The sequence below is a fragment of the Odontesthes bonariensis genome, chromosome 8 (genome assembly GCF_027942865.1).
Source record: "Odontesthes bonariensis isolate fOdoBon6 chromosome 8, fOdoBon6.hap1, whole genome shotgun sequence".
Taxonomy (NCBI): Eukaryota; Metazoa; Chordata; class Actinopteri; order Atheriniformes; family Atherinopsidae; genus Odontesthes; species Odontesthes bonariensis.
In genome coordinates, this window is record NC_134513.1 from 15644288 (window position 1) to 15667226 (window position 22939).

The following is a 22939-nucleotide window of genomic DNA, read 5'->3' on the forward strand; positions in this document are numbered from 1 at the left end:
CGTTCCAGTAAGATTTCCCACAGTCAACAATGAACCAGATAAAAATGAGCCAGGCTGCGATTTGGTTTTCAGCTTGTTAGTTTTCTAAATATTATTTTATACATACTTTTAGAGCTGCACTGTAATCTGTTGACGTTGAAAACCGTTGAGAAACTGTACCTTGGAGAGCAGGTTGACAAATGGCTGCAGAAAGCGAACCCCCAAATCCTGTAAATCTTCTGGTGGTTTCACTTTCTGAGAGTTGGCAAAGAATACGTATTTCTACAGGAACACACAGGAATAAAATAAATCTAAGCAAAACGGGCAGAAATGTGACTGTACCAGCATGACGCATGCCACACACACAAGTTTACAAAATAAACATATCAGAAAACGGAGCATGCTGCAATCTGTCCACTATGCCTGTATCTCATATTAAGAACCATAAGAACCAAAAGTAGCTTGTTGTTTCTCTGAAAATTTGACTCTTGATAATGGCACTTGGAAACAAACCCTGACTCGGATGACGTTGATCTCCACGCCCATCAGAAGTCCATAAAGGATGACTAACGCAGCTGTGATACAGAACCTCAGATGCTGGGGCCCAACATTGAACACTGCAAACTTCCACAGTTTAATGGACTTTGTGATGAACGCCAAGACCCAGTAGATAAAGAGGACTGCAAGACAAGAGGAAAGTCAAATAGAGCGTGATGTTGAAGGGCCGTCTCTTTGCTGCTGCTGCAAAAATACTATATTACAGTTCCAGAGAAAGAAAAGCATCTTGCATAGCTTCGATAATAACGCGTAACTTTGTAAACATCAAGTTTTGTACAATAAGAAAGTCTCTGAACTGATGTAGCCACGTGGCATCTCATTTGTTACACATTCGTGAGGCCCACGGTTGGATTTAAGGATTCTAACTGCAAGTTCTGACTTACAAGAATGCTACAGGAGCACGATGCTACCTCAGTTGTGTCCTTTTTACCAGTTAATTAGAGCTTCTAGGAAGGACTGGAGTTACAACAGGAAACAGAGTAGCTCCCATCCTCTTACCAAGCAATAGTTTGGGGAAGTTGGATGTCTCTATGTTGTGGTAGTAAACCACCGATGTTGTAGCTGCTATGAAACCAATGAAAGCTGGCATGAAGAGATGAAGGTGGTTGGTTTTCATCACGCTACAAAAAAGAAGCAAACATAACATGTATATTCAGCATAGGAAGTTAGAGATATTCCACAGAGACAAAACCAGTTTTACAAACACTATTTTGAAAAAAAGACCATAGCTGTTCCCATTCTGTGGGTTCAGCGTTTGACAACGAATACCAGTGAGGACTCACTTGTTGGAAACGAGGCCCTCTGCAAACTCGCACACGTGGACAAACAGCAGCAAGAAGGTGAGGATCCACCGCATGTTGTGGCCGGGGAAATGAAGCCATGTGTTATGATGTATCTGCACCTTAGAGCTCTGACTGCCCCAACCTGGCACACAAGCACACACAGATAGACGGACGGTAATGAATCTGAACTTCCTGGAAAAGCAACCTTGACACAAAAGAGGAAACGGGAACCCATTAAAATGAGAACAGATGCAATGACCGGTTCGAAAAAAAGCGGGATTTTAAAGACGAACTGTTTCACTGCATTTCAAATAAGCCTTCAGATTTATCCAGCAGGATTACATTCATGTCACGTGGGAAGCTGTTCTCACGCTTGTGTCGCAGCCTTTTCAATTAGACCAAACGTTGTGCAGACTATAACCTGCCAGCTGTTTGGCACAAAATCTGTATTTCCACAGATTTAACCTACTTATGAAAGGAGTAGCTAATAAAATTCAATGTTGCTTTTAATACATCCAAGAACAATCACCTAACCCTAACCCTAACCGTTTATTCCTGTTTACCGTCATTGAGTATGGGATGTGACAAAATGGTAACCCATTAAATATAACATACTAGAACATTTCCAGGTACCAATTTCGACATAATGAACAAGTGTCCAGAGGAATTTATTTGTCATGTACTGTAATAGTAGAATTTATGTTGCAACTAGAGAGCCTATAGTGACATCTTCCAATGTGGTATTTTGTTTGACAAAGAGTCTGTTCCATTCATCAGTAAAAAAAAAAAATTTAAATTTAAAATTTTAAAATTTAAAAAAAGTATGTCCTATTGTGTTTTCCTAGACCTTGATGGAAAACGTCTTGGGGTTAAGGAAAGATGGCAGATCTTGGTAAAAGACTACACTGCAGTGAGAATCCAACCACACTTGCACTAAACTGCGATTAGGGTAATTTATGCCCGAAAATCAATTTGAATGATTAATCAGTTGCCAACATATTTTCAAATTGGTTCCCTGTTAATCAAGTTCAACGCAAAATCAAATAAAAAAAACCTAATAAAAATTGTTTATGTTATTAGGTTTATTTCCGCTCTTAACTAAACGGAGCCGAGCCATTTTGGAAGCTCAGAACACGGAGACAGTAAAAAAAACTAGAACCAGGAAGCATCAATTAGTGAGTCCTTGGGGAGCAGGCCAAGGGCTGGTGGTCACAGTCATTCCCATAAACTACTGAGTACACACACACACACACACACACACACATAAGATAACCAACGATGCCTCCAGATAAGGTTTTTCTCTGTAAAGTAACACAGACACACGAGTACAGGGTAACCCAAAAAACACACTACAACCTTCTTTTATTCCTTTTTATTAACGCCTTTCTTTTTTCCCCAAAAACCTTTATTCCTTTTTCGCTCTTTCACAACTTCATTTAACAAATTCAAGCATATTAAGCCCCTTTTTCATAGGTTGACACACTTTCCGGAGGTCATGTCACAGACAGACAGACAGAATATAATGGAAACATATTACAACTATATATTTTTAAAACTTTTTTCCTTTCTTTTTGTGGCGAGTTGTGGTTGGACCCCCAAAACAGGACTAAATACGCAGGAGGCTTGCAAAAGAAACCAACAAGCTTCATTAAACAGAGACCAAAACCAAAAAACGCTGCCAAAGCAGGGAGTCCAGAAGGAAGAAAACAAAAAAAAACGCAAAGCTTTAATCAAAGTAGAAAACACAAGTCCTGGCTGGCATGAAAATATATCACGGATCTCAGAAAGAATTTAGATAAACAAGGAGTTTATGTAATGGGAGGGGTGATTACATGAGTAGATGCAGGTGAGTAAAGAGTAACGTGGAACAGGTGGAGACATGGTGATCATTACAAAGATAAATAAGAGCAAAAGACTTGGAGCGTCCCAATTCCAAGGTACAGTGAATGCAGCATGAGTTGAATTTGAAGAAAAAGATGAGAAGGCTGGAAAACAAAACTCTGAGCTGGGAGTTGTGATGTACTTTTCCCTTGCAAATCCAAACCGCTAAACGAATGACCTGAAGTATTTTCAGACCTTTGGGAGTATAATAAAGTGGTAGGCTTATGTTTTTTTAGAATGTTTAAAAGGGTAATAACTTCAGACTTCAAGCACACCACAGAACATTTGATAATATTTCAGTATTTTTGTGTATATTCTGTTTGACTGGAGTTCTTTTTAATGTGTTTTTTTTTTTTTTTTTTTTGCACTGGATCATTGAACCCTCGTTGCAATTCAAACTTAACTACTTTTTAAAGCTGCTTAGCGTTCACACTAATGACAATAAAAGTGCCAGTCACTGCCTGTGCGTACTTGTACAACTATCTTTATGAGGACTGTCTGGTAACATACGGAAGATTTGACCCTGAGAATGCTTTTCTCCAGTTTTGCACCGAGAGAAACTGGAGCAAAAGTCAAATTCCTTCTAAAAATAATTTGCCAATAAATTTTCAATACAAATTGAAGACAGTGTGTGGTTGTCTACTTGTAAACATATCTTTGTGAGGACTAGTTTTAATCCTTATTTTCAAGGATGGGGGTGGTCCTTACAAGGATGGCCTTAAAAATATATACGTGTGTGTGTGTGTGAGAAAGGCAGATAGAAGGAAAGTTAATAGCACATCTGCTCTGCTGGTCAGATTACACAGAGTGATGTGGGCATAACAGATTACAGTAACACAGGTCAGGACAAACCAAATGCAGGATTTTAACATTCACTTCTATTCCACAGAGCAGTTTATCTTTTTTTTCCCCCACTGTCTCTGACCATACTGCTGTGAAAAAAGTTCCACTCAAAAAACCTCAGTTGGCCTTTGGCAGCACTTTTATCAAATCTGTATCACTTCAAATTTATTTAAAAGGCAGATTTTAATATTTGGTTAGAATAATGTCAAACAGATGAGCACAGAGAGCTCAAATGAAACCAGAGCTTAGAAAGAAATAAGAAATATTCTGCAGAAAAAAAACATTTATATTTATAACTATGCTAATAACTAAAACTCCAGCTGTGAATCAAGGCTTCTCACGACAAAATGTCAAGTGAAATGCTTCATAGCTTAAATAAAGTGTTGGTTTTAATGGCCTTTGACGAATAGTATTCCTCATGAGCCCTACATTCTTATGGACTTAGCACCACTGCTCAGCAGAAGAGTGGAGCTCATAGAGGACTGGCTGAAATCATTTTGTTGGTTTTTTTTCCCGTCAGGAGAAATGCCAGCACCCAACTCCACCAGCATCTATCATTTCGGATCAACCGGTGCTCCAACTGTCACCACAAAGTCTCAGTGGGGCTGAGTAGAGAGTTTTAAGCAGTGTGTTGTGAGAAGCTGATCAAGAGGACAGGGGAATACAAGATGCATCTCTGTGGTCTCCTATCACAGTGTTTCAAAGGGATTGTACCAATAGCTGGAAACATGTGGGCTGGAGCTTGTTGTGAGCAACAGAAGGAGCAGTCCTGGTCAGATAGGTTGAACTTTAAGCAACAGTAGCTAAATTCTATGCCATTGTTGGGACTGTCTGATATTTACTTTAAGGATGGATGCAGCTCTCTTAGAGCTGGCAGCTGCGAGGAAGAGAAGACAGTTAGCAAGACCTACAAAGTGGGGAGGACAAAATAAGGGATTAAGATTATTGCTGGTTTCAAACTGACTGTCGGCAGTAAAGTTGAAGGCAGCTCCAGCAGGGCCAGTAAACCAATAATGATCGTTCAAAAAGGACATGCTGCCCATCCACGTCAACGCTGTTGCCTGTTGACCACCAGCTACGACACTAACCACTAAACTCCCCCTTGAAGCTCCCCATCTTCCAGCGAGGGTCATGACTCATGCTCACAATTCAGCTCAATAAATAATTTGAGATCTACAACCAGCCAACTGTTGACTTAGAGGACGATGTTGGGAAGATGAAGAACAAGAAATATGGAAAATTTGTACATCGCATCTGATTGTAAATGTAAATGTAAATGTATTTTATTTATCCAGCCCTTTACAGACAATCCTTAGGATGTACCAAAGTGCTTTACAGCAGGTAAAAACAATAAAAGAACAGTGAAAGCAATAAAATACAACAAAATCCAATAAGATAAAATAAAATAAAAGTGTCATCATACTACTGGGTGTTAAAAGCAATCCTAAATGAGTAGGTTTTTAGCCTACTTTAGCCTCTGATTCACTGAAGAAACGTGTTTGTCGCTGTTCTCAATACGACAAATCTGAGCAGTGTGATCTAAAATAAAGGTCAAACTGTATGTCACACAGTGTGAAGCAAGTCTTACTGTTTGGTTGCAAGAGAAAGATCTGAGGCATAATCTTGCCCCAGTGACGACAAACTGTGGTATTTATGAAGAAACCAACACCAAGAACATATCCACTGCAGTAGAGTAGACCAAAATGTTACACTGAGGTGGGCTTTTTCTGACAAATGAAGAACTGGATCGCCCAACGCAACATGGGGCAGAACGACCATGACCCAGCGCAGAAAGGTCTAGTGCAATTTCAGTAATGGACGCCACTCAAATCCCATCAACTTCCCTCTTTAAATTAATGTAATTTATTCAAACAATGTGATCTCAATCACTAAAGCTGGACCCTGAAGTCAATATTCTGTGGATACTTTGAGAAATCATTGCTTCGCTAATCAAATCTGACAGCTTTTAGAGTGGCCACTGATTGACAGCCGTGATTGGCTATGCTGCTGCTGACAGTTTAAAACTCCACTCACAGTCATATAGAAGTGTCACAGTGTGCTGGGTTTTATTTCCAACAAAGTGAATTTAGATTTGCAAAGAATAAATGTCTCACTAGACTGGGGCTTTGGGGAAAAAAGATTACTTAGCAGCTGAAATAAAAAGCCACCAGCCACAAAAGCCATTTAGGAAATTGGCTGAAAATGTGAAAGACTGCTGCCTGCGACTTTGTTCATTGTACATTAAAAACGATTCCAGAGATTTCAGATATTCAAACCAGGCATTTCATCTACCTAAAACCGTACACATAAAAGAAACAGCTCTTCCTTAAAAAAAAATTAAAAAAAAAAAAACATAAGAGAGTTGCATTGAGTTTCAATTCAATTCAATTAAAAATGTATTTATATAGCACATTAAAACAACCTCAGCTGACCAAAAATAGGCAATAAGAATAACTGCATCACAGGAAAAAAAAAAAAATTGTAATAAAATTAGCAATAAAAGTAACAATAAAAGTAGCAAGCCAAGGTAAACTCCATTTCAGCTAGTGTTGAAAGCCATGAAAGAGATATGTTTTCAGTCTGGATTTGAACTGACCTAAAGACTGAGAGGACCTGACAGACAAAGGGAGGCTGCACAGTCTGGGTGCTGCCACAGAAAAGGCTCCATCACCTCTGGTCTTTAGCCTGACTTTGGGAACAGCCAACAGGAGCTGGTCGGCTGACCCTCAGTGCTCTGAGTGGTGTAGGGCTGCAACAGCTCACTTTAATAAGACGGGCCCATAGAGTTTAAACACTTAAAAACAATCAATACAACCTTGAATTTCACCCGAAAGCCAACAGGGAGCCAGCGAAGGGTGCACAAGACTGGGGTGATGGCGCCTTTTTGTTCTGGTCAGCAGGCGGACTGCAGCGTTTTGGACGCTCTGTAGAGGCTGCAGGGAACCCTGGTCCAACCCTATATACAAAGAATTGCAGTAATCCAAACGCGATGCTATAAATGCGTGGATTGCTCTTTCAAGGTCAGCCCGAGGAAGATAAGATTTAATCCTTGCATGAGTCCTCAGCTGGAAGAAGCTGGCCTTGATGACAGCGCTGATGTGCTTATCAAATTTAAACAGATTGTCAACCATCACACCCAGATTCCTTACAAAAGGACGGCAGTAGGAGCACAGAGGACCAATCACACTGTCATGTCCATGCAGGGGATCACTTTTTCCGAACACCAGAATCTCAAATTTATCTTTATTTAGGTTAAAAAAAATTCAATCTCAACCAGTTTCACAACAATGAGCAATTTTAACATTTTAACCCACTTCTGAAGTCAAGTGGACACAAAACAGGGGCTGACTGACAGCGCTGACACACAAATGGACCAAAAAGGACACAAAACCCCCTCTTCTGCACTTTATCTTTCTGTACTTCCCTCTATGCCTGCACTCTATCTCTACACTGTCATCCCGTCACCTCTGACAGAGTCTGACTAGTGGTTTCCTTCTATGTAGCTTATTGTTAGCTTTGATATTAGCTGTAATGTTATATATTTTTTCAATTGTAAGTCGTTTTGGATAAAAGCGTCTGCTAAATGCATAAACATAAACATAAACAAAACGAAGTCACTCCTTCAAGCATCCCATAGCTACACGCATTAAAAAAAACACTAAACGTAAAACAATGAGGAGAAAAGATCGAACTGTGTGACTCTGATCCAATAAGCCTCACTGGATCCGTTTCAGCTCTGACAGCTGCGGTGAACTCTTGAGGCTTTCCAGCAGAAAAGCTGAAGCTTTAAGACACTTGAGCAGGAAACAGTCAAACAGTCTGTCAGAAAGCACATAACGCGCAGAAAATCTTTGGTCTACTTAACCTAGATAATTAAGATCCAAAAGACACCCAACAGCTTTGAATATTTACTCATGGCAAAATTTGCTCTTTATTTTCAAATTAAAATTAAAGAATGGGAATGAAACGCACTGGGTTATGGATAAAAAAAAGTGGTGTGTGTATCTATCATCCAGTTGTACGGGGGAAGTTGCCTCCCAAAGAGCTTAATATAGTCATTGTTCTGTTGAGTACCTACAACTTACACGTATGTGACATGGAAACGTGAACTGTGCTGTGCCAAAAACATTTTGTAACCAGTGTTCAAAGTCTTGGAAAGAGAGAAATTTAAATATCTGAGTTATGTAGCTGACCTTTTCAGTAAAGGAGGAGGAATAAATTGAGTAATTTCACTCATCTGGGGGGGTACTGGGCCTATCGAGAGACTAACAACCATGCACACTCACTCCTAGCGTCGACTTAAAGGCACCAATTAACCTAACATACATATTTTTGGATTGTGGGAGGAAGCCGGGATTCAAACCAGTAACCCTCGTGTTGTGAGGTGTTGTAGATTTGCTGCTGTGTTTGGGATCATTGACCTGTTGCATGACCCAGTTTCAGCCAAGTTCTATGTGTCGGACTTTAGTATACAGAGAAGCTCATGGTCGCGAAGTGCCCAGGTCCTGTAGCTGCAAAACAAGCCCAAATCATCAGCCCTCCACCACCGTGCTTGACAAGTGGTGTGAGGTGTTTGTGCTGATATGCTGTGTTTGATTTTCTCCAAATGTACTACTGTGAATTATGACCAAACATCTCCACTTGGTCTCGTCTCTCCAAAGGACATTTGGCTTTGTTGAGTATTCAGATGCAACTTTGCAAACCTAAGCTTGTTCTGACATCTTCCATGAGAAGAAGCTTTCTCCTGCTACCTTTCCAAACAAGCCATTCTTGGGCAGTCTTTTCCTATGTGTACTGTCATCAACTTTAACATTTAACATGCTAACTGAGGCCTGTAGAGTCTGAGATGTAGCTCTTTGACTTTTGGCAGTTTCTCTCACATAGTACAGTCTGAACTTGGGGGGAACTTGCTGGGATGTATACTCCTGGGAAGATTGGCAACTGTCCTGAATGTTTTCAACTTGTAAATATGTTTCATTTGTAGAGTGATGGGACTTTAAACAGTGTGGAAATGGCCTCATAACTCTGCCCAGCTTGATGGGCAGCAGCAATTGCTTCTTGAATATCATTGCTGATGTCTTTCCTCCTTGGCATTGTGTCAGTGCACACCTAAATGCTCCAGACCAGCAAATTGAAAGTGCGTGTACTTTCTTTTCAACACGGCTATAGGAAAGTTGTGTTTAAATCATGCAGGAAACGTTAAAGAACTTCCTTTTTTTTTCAATTGGGTCATAAATTAAGTAGTTTATTTCCTACCAATGAAAAGGATGGGGAAGGTGATGAAGAGCAGGAAGACATGGGGAACCAGGTTGAGGGCATCCACGAAGCATCCATTGTTCAACACGCCCTTCTCCACACTGTAGGCAACGTTGTTGCCACAAAACGACAAGGCCATGCCACCAGCTCCACACAAGCCTGGAGACAATCTGTGGACGTAAGAAACGCACGGATGAAACTAGAAATCAGTTCACACAAAATCATTTTTTTTCCAAGAGGTAGAAATAAGCAAATATTAATTCTGCCTCGAAATATATATTCACAAACAGCTTCGAACACAGGGTGAGACATTTTTGCAACATGTCACAAGTGCACACACTCACACAGAAGCACGGCCGCGTGTGAGGGGTGAGAGCTATTTCAGGGGCACTGCCCACTACATTACGGTGGCTTACTGTTAGATAAATATTATGAGTTGGAAATGTTGGAAGTTGTAACAATGCCATGACATCATATTCTTAAGTATTCTGTTTCTTTGTGGAATAAAGCAGATCTTTTAAAAAAAAGATTTTTCGGTCGACGATGTCCTTTTCCACCTTTAATTAAAGGGATAGTTCGCCTCTTTTGACATGAAGCTGTATGACATCCCTTATTAGCAATATCATTTATGAACATTTTCTTACTCCCCGCTGCGTCCTGTGAGCCGAGTTCCAGCCTCGTTTTGGCGTTGACGAAGGTAGTTCGGCTAGTTGGCTAGGGTCCCGAAAATAAAGCGTCTTGCTTCTCAAAACAATATGCGTTCAAAAGAGTAATACATTTGCATCACAAAATCGTCCCTCCAGAAAAAGTCAGACCTCATAATCGCTTGGCGCTATTTTTGCCTCCCTTCATATTAATGCGTACAGCCACCTGCCGATAGCCGCACCTGTTACGGTGTTTACTGCTCGGAAGCAGGGGACTGCTCGGTCTGCTCTTCGGTCTGCACAGTTTATACAGCATGCAGTTATACAAAGGGAGAGAGAAATAGCGCCAAGCGATTGTGAGGTCTGACTTTTTCAATTTTGTGATGCAAATGTATTACTCTTTTGAACTAATATTGTTTTGCTAGTATGGGATATCATACAGCTTCATGTCAAAAGAGGCGAACTATCCCTTTAAAATGCTATAACAGCTGCAGGAGCCTTCATTTTCTGCAAAACCCCGTACATTAATGTATGCTTTCAGTTATTGCAGACCCGTCATTGTTATTGTTGCTATGAAAAGCATCTTTATCAGCACAACTTGCCTGTCAAACATCTATGCTATTCGTTCTATTTCTCTCTGCTTTAATTAGATAAGCCCTTGAGGCACACGTCACTGAAAACACCTGTGGTTACAAACTCAACACGTTTGCCGGGATCGTGTTTATCAAGAAATGCAGCAGATTAAAGAGAACCTCAGCTTCCTCTGAGAGGGCTGATATTTCTGCTGGAGGGCCAGATGTGACTGCCACTGTTTAAAAGGCGGTAGCCATCATGCATTTACACATGGGCTCACCTCATGGCAGAAAAGAATCCCCCTATAGTTCCAGTTTCTAAAATAGAGGTGTAAAAGACCTCAAATTAACATCTTTTAAATGATTAGAAATTGTGCTCAGATGTTCCTAAAGAAAAACACCAAAAAGCTCCTGCCAATTTAGCTCGTTATGCATGTTACTCTATACTTCCTCTTTATTGTGATAAAAAAGCTGCTCTGAGGTGTTAGCGGTGGGAGCCACATTTCAGTTTATTTCTTTTTAGATCATTTATCAATTTTCTACATTCGCGTTGAATATTTGTTAGTTCTTTTCAGTGACGGACCTTTCAGTTCAGGATGTGGAATACCTTCCAACTGATTAAGTGTCAAAGACACACTTCAAAGAGATGAAAAGTCATCGATTGTCAGAGGACAGGCTGCTGCACCCAGATTTGGGACATTCCCCAAATCACAGACTTCAGCAACCTAAAAATGGGCCCCGCGGCCCATAACTAGCCGTCATCAACGTCCCACCTGACACCTAAATCTCTCAAAGATTTGGGCATTTGCAGGTGCATATGGCTTGGCGGTGGGGTGCAGCTTTTTCATAGAAACAAGCAGGGGGGGTTTCCAGGGAAAAAAATGGTTGGGACCCACTATTCTAATGAACTGTGAAGGGGAAGTCTGATGTACTGTATCAGGGTTCTTTGTGTGGTACAAACAACAGGAGATTTGAATCGAGACACATGCAATGAATAGCTTTTTTTAATTCTGCTGCTGATTCCGACTTCTATTTCTAGAACTGTGACTGTAACTATAACTGACAGCATGCAAAATGCTTTCTCAAATTTTTGTTCAACTGAAAATTCAGCTGGGTGTTCACGATAAAATGCTTTAAAAAGGTTCTAAAAAGAGCTCAAAAAGTTTTCTCCAAAACGACTGCAGTCTTCTCTCTGTGCCTGGACCTCTAAAAATAGATTACAAGTGAGTGGATTGACTAATCAAATAAGTCCTCCACCTTTTTACGATAAAAGTTGAATACATGTATTGCCTGGCCAAAAAAAAAGGGGTTCGACTCTCACCTTTCAGCACAAATTTTGGAGGAAAATGAATAGAAATTAAGTTGTCGGCTATCAAGTGCGACTTTTTGTCCAGTCACTGTATAAAATAACAAACAATTTCTATTTCTATAAACCTCTATCCTTGATTATGTAAAATTATGCTCATCTCAGTATCAGGAATATAATGATTTTACTTGTAATGGCTTAATTTTTGGGAGAGTTTGTCAGAAGTGTCAGGAGCTGCAGCTTCTCCTCTCTGTCTGTTTATATACAATGTAATGGACATGGTGCTATGAGAAAACTGTAATTCCATGAGGTCTTAGAGAGTTTTGTGTGCTGGTTTGACTTCTCATCTGACAAACAGCAGTGACAGTGAAGAGAAGGCACTTCAAGATAAAGTAAAAGACCCCCAACTACGCCACCGCTGTGGCATAATTAAACCCTCGTGAAGATAACATTCAGTGCATTACATGCACGGCTGTTGTTGAGAGCTTGTAACAGTATACATGCAGCATAAATGCATCGGAGGAGAATCAGGCTATTGATTGAAATACATCTGACACCACGATGCTGTGGATTGCGTGACTCACCCTAACTTTCTCTGTGGGCGAACCATTGTACATGTAAGTATAGCTCAATTCACTGCACTTACGTTATCTTTGATTTGTTTGAAAAATCAGGATTTTATTAGAGCAGAGCGGCAGTCTGCAAATGCTTTACACGTCTGCGAGTGGGACACGTAGTTTGCTGAATTTTAATCACAACTTCTGAAATGTGTAGCCATGTGACAAAAGAAACAGGAAAATTATTCATAATGATGATGATATAATTGACCTAATCTGAATACTTACAGTATGAACTCTTTAAAAAGTGTCCAGTACTTTTGTGGGAGTTCACGTCAACCTTCGATGACGAGGCTCTGATCAGTTCATCATTGAGACGAGATGTAAAACAAACTACCACAAAGCCTTCGTGAGTTGTAGTTTTTACAAGAATGGGAAACATAAGGTCACGGCTACAACAGGAAGTGGCTGAGCAATTCTTGAACCAGTATATCGTATCACTTCAGCATAAATATGAGATCAATGCAGTTAAAAACAACTGCACCCATGTCTCGCGATAACAAACTAAATATGATTCCCTGTTCAGTCTTCTGGGCAAAACAACAATCTAATATAACTGAGTAGATGTGATGATTTAATTCAGTTTACCAAAAAGCAGAAAGTATGTCCAGCATTGACTTGGATGCCCGTTATGTTTTGCCTAATTTAAACATTTTGTTCATGCCTGTATCAAACCAAAGATGCCGGCTGCCATATTTGTTTGGGTCGACAGACTCACCTTGAATTTTAGTGCCTCAGTGTGGAGAAGCTGTACATAGTTTTTTTTTCTTGAAAAGCCATTTAAACTGCCAAAGTCCAAGTTCAAGTTTCTGCCTGTTGCTTTCAGATTTACAGTTATCACTTTCTGCCACCACACTGACACTCAATCAAACAAAGAAATTGGATAAACAAAAAAAAAGTTTGGCCGTCTACCTTATTGACACAATAGGAATTTAAGTTCACATAGTGATAGTTGTTAGATTCCAAAACAACCAGGCTAACTTTGTTCCAGTTTTTATCCAAAGAAAAAGCAACTCTACAGCTCAATTTACAATAACCAAATACTAAGAAACAGTAAAGGGAGCTCCTTTAAGATTCATAAAACTGAAATGCTGTAAAGTCAATAAAAGTCGTTCAAATTAAGCTCCTATTACTAGAAAGACCACACTGTTTATTTTGAAGACCAAAGTGTCTTACCTCGGGATAAAGTAATGCTCCTCACTGACACCGTTTCATTCCGGATGGCTGGATTTTAAAATTCAAGACAGCAGACGCTGGCAAGGAAAAATAATACAAAATAAAAAGAGGAAGAGAAATAAAATACAGTCAGCGTTGCAGTGAAAAATGTTGATTATTTTTAGCCTCGCAAGTGGAGCGCTCATCAGCTGCTCCGCTCAATGCTGCCCGTGTCTGCCAGCGGTGTCAAGTTACAGCGACTACGACAAACAGCTTCCGGAAAAGTTCCTTTGAAATAAAAACCCAGTAAAATCGTGTTTACGATTACAAATGTCTCTCTGTCCATGATAAAGTGTATAGGTAAGTAAATCATAAGTCACCAAACTAAATAGCATCTATGTGCAGTACGGTGCAAACGTCTGCCACCCCTCATTTCTTCATACCTTGCCTGGATCACAGTTAATAGTGTTTTATTGAGACATGTGCAGCATAAATGGGAACGCAGTATATAAGAAAAGATTTTGTACACTACCAACAAGCTTGAAAGTAAATATTTGGTATGAGCTTCTTTATTCTTCAACACAACCCTTTTAGACAAGCTTTCTCTGCATTTCTTTAAGTAGTCTTCAGGAGTATTTCACTAGGCTTCTTGAAGGGAACCCCCCTTAATTTCCTAAATACATCGCTTTGGGATCATTTTCATCTGCTGTAGAGAGTTTTTTGTTTTGTTCTGACACTTCTTTTGGGCTCCACTTGACTACTTTCCTCAAATTTCATTCAGCTCACCCTGCACGCCACGCTGAGATTAGCCAAGATTTCAGTTAAAAGCTCCTTGCTCTTTGGGAATCACCTTGTTGGAGCGAAAATACAATTTCATGTCTGTCAAACTGTGCTATCCTTGGCATTTGTCGTGCAACCAGAGAAATGGGAACAAATTTTGCATCTAAAGATAGACAACCTTGAGTTAGGTCCCTTTTCTATGCTTGAATTATTCACAGATCAATGTTAAGACGCTTAACAAACAAATAGATAAATAAAAAAGACATTCATCTGAAAATGGTCAGGCTGAAATTGATCGAAAAAGAAGCCAATGTCCAACAAAAGAAGAAAGACTTCAAAAAGCCTGTAGAACTGTTGCTCGGGACCATTTTAATAGATCACATGAAGTTCTGGCTCCTTGGATGCAAAATGTAAAGAAATGAGCCATGGCTCAAAACTTTGAACAGTACTTGAGACCACATCATATTTTCTGTTAGTGTATATACTTATATATCATCCCAATATATTATATATATTAGACTTTGTTTTGTTATGTACTGTGTGTGGTACACCTGATTTATTTAATTTACTTTAACCTTCAGGTTAAAATTCTCAATTTAGTCATGCCTCAGAAGCTTTTTTTTTTTTCAACTGAATGTTCAGTAACTTCCCAAATAATATCATCCAATCTATAGGCCTACTGCTCGTGGTGGGCAAGTGTCGTTTTATTTTGAATTCGTATTTTCCGTAAGTTCCGGTAAAAATCCCGGGAAGCTCAGCAAACTTGACACAACACAGCCTCATATCAGATTTCCAAACTTGAACGACTTTGGCGGTGAGAAGATAAGTTATTATAAGCTTCTTCAACTCCCAACAGACTCGAGGCTCGCAAACACAGTTTAGAAACCCGCTGCTGAGATAATACGTAAGGTTATTCATCTTTTAAACACTAAAATATTCTTCTTTTTTTTTCTTTAATGGCTTTTAGTGAAAGCTCCAAATTAATATTTGAAGGACACGCGATTTTCTGTTTTTTTTTTTTTTTTCATGAATGTTTACAAATTAGGTTACTGCAGCATGTTTTCTAGTTTTTCCTCGAGTTTTATATTAAGTTTTTTAGCTACAAAGGTAATATTTTTGCTTAGATATATGTACGATGAGTTGCCCTGTGTTATAATCTGGTGTTGGGGCGATGCACGCGGCAGAACCTGACTAAATTTGAGAGATTGCGGGATTCACACGTGAAACCGCGCGCATCCAGATGCAGAGGAGGGAGGACCTTGGATGAGGTCTGCAGGGTGCACTCGAGCGAACACTACCATAGCTGTCGATTTTTATTGTCAGCAATTAATGCCATTCATTCATTCATTCATTCATTCAGGAAACACAAACAATCAGGTCCTGCACCTACGTAAATATCAAAAGAAAGCGATGGAGCAGTGGTCCACTGATTTGTCCGGTCAGTCAGCCAGCCCACTGTGGTCGTCAAAAATACCTTTCAGAGAATAAACAATTTAACGTTTTGGCTTATACAGACGAATATAGACAAATATATTCTGTGTTTGTGTTTTTTTTCTAAACAAGCAGGATTCAATCTTGTATTCGGCATGGACAAAATAAGAAAATAGGGACGATTTTCTTCTTGGAAATTAATAAACCTTTAATAAATTTATCCGACAATCCTGCTCTACAGTAAGCAGCAAAGAGTCCATCTCACACTAAGCTGAGATAAGTGCTCAGAGGATTTTATGAGCACCGACATTAAGAAGTGTGTCCTATTTATTCAAATACCATATCAAGTCAATTTTCAATAGAATATTTGTCCCCCAGAAACGGGGATTAATTTAAATTCCTAGATTTTTAAATGAAGTCTGGCGTCTTCACCATAAGAGACTGTTCTCACTGAACAGAAGACGTCGTTTTTCACCGGGCTGTAGATGCCGGTGCCTTGCTGTGAGACTCAACCAGATAAGAAGGAAAAAAAAAAAAAAAAAAGAAAACCTGACTCGAACACTTACCCGATCTCTGACGCAGGTTTTGGGGGTCAAAGCGTCCTTTCCGGAACCTTGTATTGGCGCGCGGGACTTCTTACGATGTTGCGGTTTATGCTGAAGGAACAGCCACAGGAAATGCCTACATATTACAATTACTCTCCTGTCCTCTGAAAATACTATTATGGCGCTCAAGCAGCGCAGAGAACACACGCGCCCCGGCAGATGTGAAGGTTGGATGTTTAGCAGTGAAATTATTCGTAACACATGGGAGCAAAATGGGTCAAACTAAAGCCGAATAAGCACGCAACTGAAGAGCCAAAATGGTTTCAGATATGTTTTTTTATGTTGGTGAGGTGGCTTTAAATTAACTGTAGTGACATTTATCACCAGCAAGCGGGAGCACTGATACAAAACACGGCAAAAGAAAGGAGATCTTAAAAGCACCTGCCCATGTTATTATTATGTGGGAGATTTTTTTGTTAGTAGTAGTTTTGGCTACAGATGATTATGATTTTAAAGAATATTGATAAACATGAGGACAAAGCCATGGATTTACATTGAAAGCAGAAGGTTAAACCCTTTTTTTTCTGTTCCTGGTTTCCTCAGAGGCTGAGAAATGAAAGATTTTTATTGGACGGCTTTAATTTTTTTAAAACAGAGCCTTTTCTCACAACAGAGCTCCACTGACTAGGATCTGTACACCTAGTGACACAAACTGCTCATTACAACCAACTGTATCCCTCAGGTAATCCGAAACTACACTGGCTTAAAAAGAAAAGAAAAAAAACGTAAAATTCCAGCTCTTGAACCAGCATTTGGTTTGTCTGGGCTGGTGGAGTGATGCTGTGGTGTCTCTGGACAGTCTCTGGATATATATTTCTCATTAAACTTAATCTGTCACAAATACATAAAGCAAACCTCATTTTTACCAAGTAGTTTCTTTTCTTGAACCTCAACAGTACATGGGGTTTTGGTGTCTCAATGAAATGATCACTTCTTGCAATCCTCAGAAGAAAAGGGATGCTCAAACCTACCTGGTAGAATACATCATGGAGGATCGAGGGGAGGAATTGGGACTGGGCCTTAATCTTTCCTGGGAACACCTCAAAACCCTACAAGTGGGTCGGTAAATGGAAGGTTTTGTGCATGATGTGGCAAAAGGTGCAACACCCGGATTTCTTTTACTTCACAAAGGAGGAACTTTACTTTCCAATGGGTTGAATATATTCTTTAGTTAGGTTACACTGGAAAAAATGCCCCTCCAAAAATAAGTAAAAAAAAAACAGCAAAGACGTTTTTGCTTGAAATAAGCAAAAAAAATCTGCCAATGGAACTAGTGAAAATCGGCTTGTCAAGATTTCTTGAGATAAGATGTGATATTTAGGACTTTTGAGTTAAAAGTGATTTTGAAATTAGCTTAAAAACCTCTTCAAATGAAAAAAAAGCTTGTTTCATGTGAAATATGACTCAAAACCAGATGTTTTCGAGACTTTTTCACTTAACAAGATATTCCAGATGTATTGTCTTCAAACAAGTCCCTATATCTGGCTGAAATAGTGCTTGTTAGGCAGTTGTGTCTTATTTAAGTGTAATGAGATATTTTGACTAGAAATGAGACAATATACTTGGTAAGACTTTGATTTTTTACAGTGTAGTCATAGAATTAGAGCTCTAGTAAAAAAATATAGATGATATTTCCTGTTGCAGAGTTAAGAATCCTGGCTAAATTGGTGGCTGCTCATATACACCAAAGTTGCATTGTGGGTAATGTAAGACAGGCGCAATGCTTAATCTGTGTGTATTATTAAAGCTATGGTAGGTAATCCTAGAGAGCTAGCAAGAGAGCTAGCAAGATTCGAAAGTGTCCACTCCTCTAAGCTCCACCCCCCCCCCTCCCCATTCCGTCAGTGCTTCATCCAAAGCCGGTGGAACCGCATGCGCACATGGAGCAGGGAGCCGGCAGAGGGGGGCGTAGGCAGAAAGCAGAGGCATCTGATTGGTTTTTTGTAGGCGACCAATCCGAGATCAGCGGGACGCTGATCTCGGATTGGTCAGCTTTTTCTCAGTCCTGCAGCTGCCACAGAGGTCTGATTATTTTCGTCCCTTTTTCTAAATACATCTTGTATAGATTTCTCTCAGGATAGACGGACCATTTCACCCAGTATTACAAAATGTGTTTCTGAACAGGATTACCTACCATGTCTTTAACTCCTGAAAGCAACCAACAATGGCCAGTCCGCAAATACAAAATGTTTTGCCGATGAGCTGAATTCAGCTTTATCAGAGAACAAAAATGCATTTGTACGTGAGTAATCTCAAGTTTTCACAAGAATTGTCTTACAAATCCCTGAAATGATTGTAACTCTTGCCCTCATAAGAGGATCCAACCTCAAGGATTGGTGACCAATGCTCTGCAGACCCCCAGTAGTGCTGAGACATGTTGAGTAAAGGTTACTGACACTGGATAAAGAGCCTGGGACTTCATTTGGTGCCGGCTCCCAACTGAGAGGCCGTAGCCCGGGGGCCGCAGCCGAACCAGAGGGGGGGCAGAGGTGGCAGGATAAATGTATGAGTGTGTGCGTGTGTGAAGAGGGGAAAAGGGGTTGTGTGGGAGGATTTATCTGAAGGGAGACATCAGTTGGTGTGTATGTATGTATGTAAACAGTGCAGGACCGTGTGAGGAGATTCCCATCCACAAAGTGTTTCCCAAGAATCTGTGAAGGGAAGAGGTTGACCTCAACCCCCCACACACACACAGATTACCATTATTTCATCAAGACTTATTTTATCTTATCATGACTGTCATGACTTATCATGACTCAGCATACCCCTTAAGAATTCAAATTCAGTTATGTACATCATTGGGATTTACTTTAAGTCCCAAAAGACAATGTAGGCCCTCACATTGTGATCATATCAATAAATATCTAGCCTCCACACATGGAGTAACACAAGTGCTTTCACACACGCACGCAAACACACACACACACACACACACACACACCCACACACACACACACACACACACGCACACACAAAGCAAGCAATTGCACTGTGGTCTTAAATCTCCCCAAAAGTTTTCACAAACACTCCCCCTCACCCTCTCTTCCTGTTGGACATGGACAGAAACACACTCGCATACAGTAGGAGAAGAAAATCAAACAGATGTTCCACTCTCACCTCCGACCCCGGTGTCACCAGAAGAGGAAGTCGCACTTGTCGTAACCCGTCATCGCAGGACGACCTGCGGTGACACCCAGGAAAATGAGCGACGAAGAGAAGATGGAGTTTAAACCTCCTCTAAAATAAACAGGGACTGTCCGGCTACGTGCCTGTGGTCACTTTGAAAATGCGTTAAAGCCAAGATGATGCATCAGCACTTCAAATGTTGCCGTGTGTGCTTTAAATGTGTGTGTTTTCTTTGCTGTGTTTATGTATCCTGCGTTAATGTCATAATTCTGTGTGTGTGTGTGTGTGTGTGTGTGTGTGTGTGTGTGTGTGTGTGTGTGTGGTTTTGGTCCACAGCGTGAGAAAGCTCTCCACTGACGGAAGTGTGTGAACAGTGTGTCGTCCCACAGCAGGAAGCGGGGAACGCTCCCCTATTTGCAACACACGCTTGGACTTAAAGCCTTATGAGGACCCCTGCTGCCACGATGCTCTTTCTCACCTTTTACGGTTGATTAAGGTTAACCAATCCGGTTTTAATTTGATGTGGAGTTAAAAGGCAACAAAAACATATTCCGTAATTTAGTACATCTATTCGAACCTTTATTTAAACAGATACAAATACAAAGAAATAGTTTTCAGTGTCCTCACCAACCATCTTCACTGCGTTTGGGGAAATATGAACAACTTTAAACTTTGATGTTAGAAACACACTCAAAAAAGCAGGGATAGAGCAACATTTACCATTTTGGCCCATCAGCTTCCTTCCAATGACACTTTTTCATGGTTTGGGAATTGAGGATGCTAATTGTTGCAGTTTTTTTCAGGCGAATCTGCATCCATTCTTGCTTGATACAAGATTTCAGCAGTCTGTGGTCTGTGTTGTCTGAGTCTCCTCTTCATAGGGGATGGATGTGGACTGCAGGCAGGCCAGTCAAGCACACACGAGCGAGGCTTTATGAAGCCTCAATGTTGGAAGTTGTACAGAATTAGGTCTGACGTTGTTCTACTGACATGGACCTCCTGGGAAAATACATCATCTTGATGGTAGCATACTGTATGTTGCTGTAAAACTCCAATATTCACTCACCGGCCACTTTATTTGGTACACTTGTTCAATTGCTTGTTAATACAAATAGCTAATCAGCCAATCGCATGGCCGCAACTCAGTGCATTTAGGCATGCAGAGGTGGTCAAGACAACTTGCTGAAGTTCACAACAGAGCATCAGAATGGGGAAGAAAGGGAATTTATGTGACTTTGAACGTGGCATAGTTTCAGAAACTGCTGATCTACTGGGATTTTCACACACAACCGTCTCTCGGGTTTACAGAGAATGGTCTGAAAGTATGCCACGAAGAATGAAGGCAGTTTTGAAGGCAAAAGGGGGTCCGACCTTTTACTAGCAATGTGTACCTAATAAAGTGGCTGGTGAGTGTACATCTCTGCATTAATGGTACCTTCGAACATATGAAGTCACCATGTTATGGGCTCTGATGCACCCCCATACCATCACAGAGGCTGGCTGACCTTTCTCTGATAACGGCCTGGATGGTCTTGCTTATCCTCTCAATAAAAAAGAAATACAGTGACCAGAGGCTTCTTCGGGTCCACTGCAATGAGGACAGGTACAGGATGTCATCGCCTTGCACAGTGACTCTGTAATGACTATTTGGTCTCATACTCTGCTTAACTGTGTAACATGTTTTAAAAAGTTGGAAGTGAGACATTTGACTATTTCATGAAAAACATTGGCTCATGCTGAATTTGATTGGAACAGGGCCATGTTTACAACTTTATAACATCCCCTATTCTATTAACAACAGCCTGACAATGTCTGGGAGTTGAGAAGACCAGTTACTGGACGCTTGTGAGAAGAATGTTGTCCCATTCTTGTCTGATATAGGACATATATTTTATATATATATATATATATGCACAGGCCAGTACAACACCCAGAGTCTTCTACTATGAAGCCATGCTGTTGTAAAAGATGCAGCGTCTTGCCGAATTAAGGCCTTCCCTGAAAAATACATCATTTAGATGGGATTAATTTGCTTTGATATGCAAGTTGCCAGTACCATAGGCACTAATGTACCCCCATAACATCAGAGATGCAATCTTTTGAACCGTGCTCTGATAACAAGCCAGGCGGTCCCCAATGGAAACAGAGTCCATGATTTCCACAGACATATATTTTTAGCAGATTGCTGAACCTCTGCCCATCTTTACTCCTAAGAGACTCTGCCTCTCTACGGTGCTCTTTTTTTTACACCCAATCATGTTATTACCCTTTTGTCAATATTGTTAAAATTTTTCATGAAATCGTAAAATTTCTCTCTTTCAACACATGGTGTGATTTCCATGTTATATTGTGAGTAAAATAATGGTTGATAAGGATTTACAAATCATTGCATTCTTCTTTTATTTCATTTTACACAAACCTTTATGGAATTGGGTTTATACAAAAAAAGATATTATAGAGAAATGTTCTCAAAGCTGAACCTTCCCTTGCTCTAATCTTGAAATATGAGAATAAAGATCATGGAGACTTGAATTGTAAATATGTGACGGTGTAAACATTCTAAACTGTTGTCAGGGTTACACAGGCACACAGATTGGTTATAGGACTTTGCTGCCACCCTTAGGGGACTTGATGATTGTCATTTCAGACTTTCTGACCTGCTCCTGCAGAGACAGATCAAATATCCAACTAAAACCAGCCAAGAAAATTATGGTGCGTTATTTTCATTATCTTCATTTCAGGGCTGTCAAGGAGATAGTAGAGAAAAAAAAAAGCCATCAGGAAATGCTGACTGCAAATTGAAAACCTTTTCATTGGATTGTTCCAAACGAGGAAGCCTTTTACTCTACATTAGTTATCTGTTAAAGTCTATGATGAAAAAGCAACAATCTGAGCCTGACTTGATTCCTGCAGATTAAAGGAAATTAGTTTTTTTTCAATCGTGATTACAAAGAGAAAGAGGAGAGTTGGATAAGAAGGGGGTCGAGGCAGACAACAAACATCCTGTTCATTCAAATTAACTGAAATATCAGGGAAGGCAAACCCTGTAATTACCCTTCAACTCATTTGTGAAGTGGAACTTGACACAGATATTTCTTAGGATGAAAAACTGAAATTCATGTTTTGGTTTCTCTCTCAGATTCATCACTGTGTAATAGCATTGCACAGTAACATACATGGAGTCCCACGTCTGACATGGTTGAGTCAAAAACTTATTTAGGCTGTTAGACTGTATCTGCATCACAGACTTTACACAAGATTGTTCTTCCATTTAAACTCCTTCTTCTTGTATTTTCTTTCCATACATACCCCCATCCATCTTTCTCAATGCAACATATAATGTTGAACATCTCGTGCCAAAACCAAAGGCTCGTTAGAATGTTTGATGTCAATAGAATTCTGAG

The 22939-nt window shown here is 40.1% G+C and overlaps 1 protein-coding gene across 5 annotated transcripts in view; it reads right to left on the bottom strand.

Annotated features, from left to right (window-relative positions):
• Positions 1–16432, bottom strand: part of abcc9 (ATP-binding cassette, sub-family C (CFTR/MRP), member 9) — an 88106-nt gene extending 71674 nt beyond the window's left edge. For 4 of the 5 annotated variants that reach the window (XR_012770174.1, XM_075471899.1, XM_075471897.1 and 1 more), the window contains exons 1-6: positions 13615–13826; positions 9300–9469; positions 1320–1461; positions 1036–1157; positions 493–659; positions 160–261 (exon numbers count right to left, since the gene is read on the bottom strand). Coding sequence is in view for 3 of the 5 variants with exons in the window: in XM_075471899.1 (XP_075328014.1) it covers positions 160–261; positions 493–659; positions 1036–1157; positions 1320–1461; positions 9300–9438 (672 nt within the window). In the remaining 2 variants the exon portion in view is untranslated. Of the gene's footprint in view, positions 1–159; positions 262–492; positions 660–1035; positions 1158–1319; positions 1462–9299; positions 9470–13614; positions 13827–16370 lie in introns of those variants that run through there. The other variant, XR_012770175.1, reaches the window with a different exon arrangement.
• Between the last annotated feature and the right edge of the window lie 6507 nt (positions 16433–22939).